Raw genomic sequence first — 7126 nt, 5'->3', positions numbered from 1 at the left:
AAGGCTGAGACAGAAGGATCACCTGAGCCCGGCAGGTCGAGGCTGCGGTGGCCATGAGCGCGCCGCTACACTCCAGCCTGGGCGACAGAGTGAGACTCCGACTCAAAAAAAGGGGGACAGGCAGGAGGATGGAGGGGTTCTGGAACCCCAGCAGACCTTGACTCACCGGCTTCTTCACCAGAACCCCTGGAGGGGCCGGTGCTTTGGCGACTCCCAGATGACCCCCCAGGGACCCCTGCCGTGGCGTGGGAGGAGGTACCAAGGCGCCAGCTCCGGGGCCACCTCACCCACTACACCTTGTGTGCTCGGAGCGGGACCAGGACCCCTGTCTGCATGAACGGTGAGCTTCCCCGCCTTGCCGGATCCTCCCTGTCCCCAAGACCCACCCATGGGTCGGCTCCCTTAGGCAGCCTCCCAGCTCCAGGCCCTACATGATGTCATCAGTTCCCTCACGCTGTCAGTGTAATGGACTGTCATTCAGCCATTAAAATTGAAGACTCTAATCCATATTCATTGACATTGAAAGATGCCTGTCATATTTCATTAAGTGAAAAAGATTAAAGGCTCACAGAACTCTGTGGTATGGCTCCATTTTGGTAAAGCAAACCCCATACTGAGCAAACCACAGGCACCGATATCAAAAGAAACTTCCCATAATGTCAACAGAGGTAGGATTCTGATGATTTTTACTTCTTTTTTGTACCCTTGGATACAGGCTACAATTTTAGACTGTGCACACATGCCTTTGAAAGCAAATCTTGTGCTAGGCATGGTGGCTCATGCCTGTCATCCCAGCACTTTGGGACGCCAAGGCTGGAGGATCATTTGAGCCCAGGAGTTCGAGACCAGCCTGGGCAACATACCAAGACCTTGTCTTTACCAAAAAAAGTTTAAAAAATTAGCCAGGCATAGTGGCACACGCCTGTAGTCCCAGCTACTCAAGAGGCTGAGGCAGGAGGATCGCTTGAGCTCAGGAGATGTGAGACTTCAGTGAGCTATGATTGTGCCACTGCACTCCAGCTTGGGGGACAGAGTGAGACTCCTCCTCAAAAATAAATTAATTAAATTTTAAAAGTACATTAAAGAAAAGAAAAAGAACTGAAGGCTAGACTTGGTGGCTCAGCCTGTCATCCCAGCGCTTTGGGAGGCCAAGGCAAGTAGATTGCCTGAGCCCGCAGGTTCGAGACCTGCCTGGGCAACTTGGCGAGACCTCATCTCTACCATAAATCAAAAAACTAGCCGGGTGTGGTAGTATGTGCCTGTAGTACTAGCTAGTTAGAAGGCTGAGGCGGAAGGATCGCCAGAGCCCAGCAGGTTGACCCTGGGGTGGCCATGAGCGTGCCACTGCACTCCAGCCTGGGCAATGGAGTGAGACTCCAACTCAAAAAAAAAAAAAGAAAAGAAAAGAATTGGAATAAGACATAAACAAAGAGTTCTGGGAGGTCCAACAGTCTTACCCATGATTGGGGTGACCCCTTCACCAAGTTCTGTGTAGGTGATGGCTAGGATGCATGTGCCAGGCACTGACACAGGTGCTGGGAATGTGGCCCTCCCAGAGCTGACTTTCTGGAGGGGGACCCACAGGCATAGACAAACTAAATAATGTCTAAGCGCCGGGCTTGGTGGCTCAGCCTGTCATCCCGTGCCTTTGGGAGGCTGAGGTGAGTGGATTGCCTGAGCCCGCAGGTTCGAGACCCGCCTGGGCAGCGAGACCTCATCTCTACAACAAATCAAAAAATCAGCCGGGCATGGTAGCGCACACCTGTAATTCCGGCTACTCGGAAGGCTGAGGCGGAAGGATCGCCGGAGCCCAGCAGGTCGAGGCTGCAATGGCCGGGAGCGGCCACTGCACTCCAGTCTGGGCGACAGAGGGAGACTCCGACTTAGAAAAAAAAAAAATAAATAAATAATGTCTAAGCATTATTTAGACATAGCCAGGATGCGTCCGATGGTGACCAGCGTTGAGTAGGGAGTGAAGCAGGGAAGGTAGGTGGTGAGGTGGGCCATGTGGATATCTGGGGAGAGCAGGAAGGGCACGTACAAAGGCCCTGAGGCAGGCACTTGCCCCCTCCTCAACTCTTTGCTTATTTTCTTCAGTGAGTGGCAGCACCCGGAATGTCACCCTGCCTGACCTTCACTGGGGTCCCTGTGAGCTGTGGGTGATGGCGTCCACCATCGTAGGACGGGGCCCACCCGGTCCCAGCCTCCGGCTGCACCTTCCAGGTAGGGGAGCCAGGACGAGGCTGCACAGAAAGAAGTCTGCTCTGCTGGGGAGGGGTGGCATCTGGGTTATTCCTTGGAGGCTGGACATGGTGGCTCACACCTGTAAACCCAACACTTTGGGAGGCCGGGATGGGAGGATTCCTTGAGACTAGGAGCTCAAGACCAGCCTGGGCAACATAGCGAGACCTCATCTCTACCAAAAACAAAACATTAGCTGAGTATGATGGGGAGGCTGAGGCAGGGGGATCACCTGAGCCCAAGAGTTCAAGGCTGCAGTGAACTATGATCATGCCACTCCAGCCTGGGCAACAGAGCAAGACCCTGTCTAAAAATAAAATAAAAAATAAGACTTACTTGCGCTTCAGTGGGTGAACAACATTTTGACTGGAAGGGGGTTATTATCTGCTCTATTCAGTTGTGGATTAACAGGCAATGTGTGTTTCTTTTTTTTTATTTATGTTTTTTGAGTTGAGGGTTTCACTGTGTGGCCCAGACTGCAGTGCAGTGGCCCGATCACAGCTCATTGTAGCTTCGACCTCGGGCTCAGGAGATCCTCCCGCCTCAGCCTCCCAAGTAGCTGGAACTACAGGCATGCACCACCACACCTGGCTAATTTTAAAAATTTTTGTATAGCGATGAGGTCTCGCTATGTTGCCCGTGCTGGTTTTGAACCCCAGGGCTCAAGGATCCTCTGGTCTCAGCCTCCCAAAGTGCTGGGATGACAGGCATGTGCCTGGCCAGCTGCGATGTGTTTCTAACCTTGAAGTTCAGCTCTAGTCGTCAGCCCCACCCACCCTAATTCCCCCACTTTAGCCTCTACCACTCATAAGCCCCGTCCCTTTATCAAAACTAGCCTGCACGGTGGCGCACGCCTGTGGTCCCAGCTACTCGGGAGGCTGAGGCGGGAGGTTCCTTGACCCAAGTCCCATGCCATCCATGAACCCTGCCCCCACTCCCTGGTACCCAGAAGATCTCTCTTCTTCGCCCCGTCAGATAACACCCTGCGGTGGAAAGTTCTGCCTGGTATCCTCTTCCTGTGGGGCTTGCTCCTGATGTGCTGCGGCCTGAGCCTGGCCACCTCCAGAAGGTGAGGCTGTCAGATGCTTGGGGCTCTGCCCGGGTGGGGCCGGCTGGGGGATATCAGCCGAGCTTCGGAGGGGGGGAAGGGAGGCCTCTGGGCTCAGAGATGCTCACGGCCCCTGCAAGCTGAGCATGGACACCTGCCCCCCTGGATCCCTGCCCTGAGTCTGCCCTGCCCGCAGGTGCCTTCACCTGTGGCACAAGGTGTTGCCCCGCTGGGTCTGGGAGAAGGTTCCGAATCCCGCCAACAGCAAGTCCAGCCAGCCCCACATGGAGGTGAGCCAAAGGCTGGCTCGCGGGAGGCCTCTGGGGCCTCAGGGGATCCTGGGATGCTGAGAATGGGCCAGGAGGAAGGGTGGGATGGGGTGGGGAGAGGAGGGGAGGAGAGGTGGCAGGATGGGGGAGGGGCAGGGGGGCGCAGGACTCCAGCCTGGTCCCTTCCCAGGAGGTGCCACAGGCCCAGCCCCTCGGGGACCTGCCCATCCTGGAAGTGGAGGAGATAGAACCGCCGCCAGCCGCAGCCCCCCCGGCCTCCACCCCCCTGGACTCTGGGTATGAGAAACACTTTCTGCCCACCCCTGAGGAGCTGGGCCTCCTGGGCCACCCCCCCGGCCCCAGGTTCTGGCCTGAACCTCACCGTGGGCTGCGAGCCAGGCCAGAGGGGTGCTCATGCAAGCTGCACCCTGGGCCCGGATTAGCCCTCTTGACAGACGAAGACGCCAAGGACCAGTCGGGCTAGGTCACCTGCCCGAGGACACCCCGCCAGGAAGGGCTGGGCTTGCAGGGCCTCCAGAGAGGAGGGCCTGGACCCAGTGAGGAGGACATGGACAGATGAGGGAGCCAAGGAAGATATATGACATTAGAGTGGACGCTGTCTCCCCAGAGCTGTCCTGCTGCTGTAACAGAACATTTGGAGATGGGTGTGGTGGGGCACACCTGGAGTCCCAGCTACCTGGGAGGCCAAGGCAGGAGGATAGCTTGAATCCAGGAGTTCAGGAACAGCCTGGGCAACATAGCAAGAGCTCATCTCTACAAAAGAAGAAAAAAAATTAGCCCGGTGTGGTGGCACACCCCTACAGTCCCAACTTCCCAGGAGGCTGAGGCAGGAAGACCCCTTGAGCCTAGGAGTTTGAGTCCAATGTGAGCAACATACCAAGACCCCATAGTTAAAAAAAATTTTTTTTAATTGCATTTGGGCATCACCCCAGCCTCCTTTGCAGCTAGGTACAGCATGGTACAGAGTTCTTGGCAACCGAACATGGAAAGAAGTGACATGTGCCAGTACAGGGCCTGGGTGGGCCTTTAAGACACTGGGTGGGGGGGGCCACACATGATGGCTCACGCCTGTAATCCCAGCACATTGGGAGGCCAAGATGGGAGAATCGCTTGAACCCAAAAGTTCAATACCAGCCTGAGCAACACAGTGAGATCCTGTCTCTAAAGAAATTAGCCAGGTGTGGTGGCACATGCCTATAGTCCCAGCTACTTGGCAGGCTGAGGTGGAAGGATCACCTGTGTCCAGAAGGTTGAGGCTGTGGTGAGCCATAATTGTGCCACTGCACTCCAGCCTGGGCTACAGAGTAAGACGCTGAATTTAAAAAGAAAAAAGAATTTTAATTAGCTAGATTAGCCAGACATGGTACTGTGCGCCTGTAGTCCCAGCATCTTGGAAGTCTGAGATGGAAGGATCACTTGGGTTTGGGAGTTGGAGGATACAGTGAAATTTGATAGCCGGGCTCGGTGGATCGGCCTGTAATCTCGCGCTTTGGGAGGCTGAGGTGAGTGAATTGCCTGGGCAACTTGGCGAGACCTCGTCTCTACAATAAATCAAAAAATTAGCCGGGCTTGGTAGCGTGCACCTGTAATTCTAGCTACTTGGAAGGCTGAAGCAGAAGGATCACCAGAGCCCAGCAGGCTAAGGCTGCGGTGGCCAGGAGCGGCCACTGTACTCCAGTCTGGGTGACAGAGTGTGACTCCCAACTCAAAAAAAAAAAGAAAAAAGAAATATGATTGTGCTACTGCACTCCCACCTGGGCGACGGAGCAAGCTGCTGTCTCTAAAAAATAAAGATAAAACACCCAGTGGGCTCTTCCATATCTCTAAAAAATAAATAAAGATAAAACACTCAGGCTGAGCTCAGTGGCTCAGCCTGTAATTCCAGCACTTTGGGAGGCCGAGGCAAGTGGACTGCCTGAGTCCGCGGGTTCAAGACCCACCTGGGCAACTTCATCTCTATAATAAATTTTTTAAAAAATTAGCTGGGCATGGTAGCGTGTGCCTGTAGCTCCGGCTACTTGGAAGGCTGAGGCGGAAGGATCGCTGGAGCCCAGCAGGTTGAGGCTGTGGTGGCCAGGAGCGTGCCATTGCACTCCAGTCCAGGCGATAGTGAGACTCCAACTCCCCCAGTGGGGGCTCCTCCATGCTCCCTTCCCTTCCCTAAGAGCTGGACACAGGTACCTGTGATCCAGCAATGGCAGTACCCAAGAGGAGGGTGAGGCAAGAAGCAGAAATGAACCTAAATCCCTGAATGACCTCATGGATCCAAGCCACAGTGAAAAATAAATGTCTGTGTTTTTGTAGCTACCAGAGCTTGAGGTCTTTTTGTCACAGCAGCTGAACCTCTACCCTCACGGCCTCATACTCCTTGGCTCCAGCAGAGTTAAGGCCATCCAGTGCCCACCTGGGAAAGGAGAGGTGATTCTGTGCCAATAACACACCCAGCCAGGCTGTCTGACTGCTTTCATTTTTTATTTTCAAGTATAAAGGCTTCATCGCAGAAGGGGGTAGGGTCACAGGCAGTGGGCAAGGGTCCGGAAGCCCAGGTGTAGGTGGACATGCAGGCCAGCGGGCTCCCAGGTGCCACGGCCAGTCCAGTGGCACCTCATGGGCGCCTGGGACCCGTTGCTGGATGCCAAGAGGCCGAGGTAGCTGTGAGGAGCTGGGTGTGGGGCGGAGGCGCGGGCTCACATGACCGCACAACACTGGCACGTCTTCTGCTTGGGGCCGCTTGCCTCCCCGCCACCAGTAGGGGCAGAGGGCTCTGGCTGCCGGGCAGGTGCATAGGTGGGCACAGAGCGGGCACGGGAGTTGGCGCCAGGTCCCTCTGCCTGAAGCAGTGGCTGGCACTCGGCAGGCTGCTCCGGGGCTGGGGTCTCTGCCAGGAGGGGTGTGGCGTCCCCCGAGGGGCCCTGGCCCTCCGCAGGGGCTTGGGGCTTGACTGCCTCCTCCTCCAGGGAGCCTTCTTGCTTCTCCTGGGGCTGCTGGCCTTCCTCCTCTGGCTTGGGCTCCTCATTAGGCCTGAGGGGAGCCCCCGTCTCGCTCACCTCCTCTGCCTGGGACTCTGTTCCCTCTTCGGACTCTTTCTGTTCTTCAGGACTCAGACGCTTTTCAGCCTCCAGGGTCCCCTCGCCTCCTTTCCTGTCGGCCTCCACTTCCTCCTCGCCGCTTTTCCTGTCGGCCTCCACTTCCTCCTCACCTCCTTTCCTGTCGGCCTCTACTTCCTCCTCATCTCCTTCCCTGTCGGCCTCTACTTCCTCCTCACCTCCTTTCCTGTCGGCCTCCACTTCCTCCTCACCTCCTTTTCTGTCGGCCTCCACTTCCTCCTGACCACTTTGCCTGTCGGCCTCCACTTCCTCCTGGCCTCTTTTCCTCTCGGCCTCTGGGGATTCCTGACCTCCTTCCTCGGCCTCCAACCACTGCTCACCCCCCTCGCTCTGGGTCCCCCGTGGCTCCTCGCCCCCCTCTGCCGCCTCCCCAGGCCCGGCGGCCTCGGGCTCCTCCGCGACCCCCGGCTCCCCTGACCCCCGGGGCTCCCCAGCCCCCT

General features: G+C 56.4%; 2 protein-coding genes across 2 annotated transcripts in view; one reads left to right on the top strand and one right to left on the bottom strand.

The window, feature by feature from the left end:
• Window positions 1-3933, top strand: part of IL27RA (interleukin 27 receptor subunit alpha) — a gene marked incomplete at its 5' end in the record, with an annotated part of 14095 nt that extends 10162 nt beyond the window's left edge. The window contains 6 exon segments of the mRNA XM_021717028.1: window positions 152-340; window positions 2098-2223; window positions 3217-3310; window positions 3486-3579; window positions 3749-3904; window positions 3907-3933. Of these exon segments, the coding sequence (XP_021572703.1) occupies window positions 152-340; window positions 2098-2223; window positions 3217-3310; window positions 3486-3579; window positions 3749-3904; window positions 3907-3933 (686 nt within the window).
• A 2101-nt stretch (window positions 3934-6034) lies between these two features.
• Window positions 6035-7126, bottom strand: part of LOC103269305 (paralemmin-3) — a gene marked incomplete at its 5' end in the record, with an annotated part of 2186 nt that continues 1094 nt past the window's right edge. The window contains one exon of the mRNA XM_021717029.1: window positions 6035-7124. Coding sequence (XP_021572704.1) covers window positions 6267-7124 — 858 coding nt within the window. The remainder of the gene's footprint in view (window positions 7125-7126) is intronic.

The sequence above is a fragment of the Carlito syrichta genome, unplaced genomic scaffold (genome assembly GCF_000164805.1).
Source record: "Carlito syrichta isolate Samal-C Ts95f unplaced genomic scaffold, Tarsius_syrichta-2.0.1 Scaffold309188, whole genome shotgun sequence".
Classification (NCBI taxonomy): Eukaryota; Metazoa; Chordata; class Mammalia; order Primates; family Tarsiidae; genus Carlito; species Carlito syrichta.
This window is presented reverse-complemented; position numbering and strand designations above follow the sequence as displayed.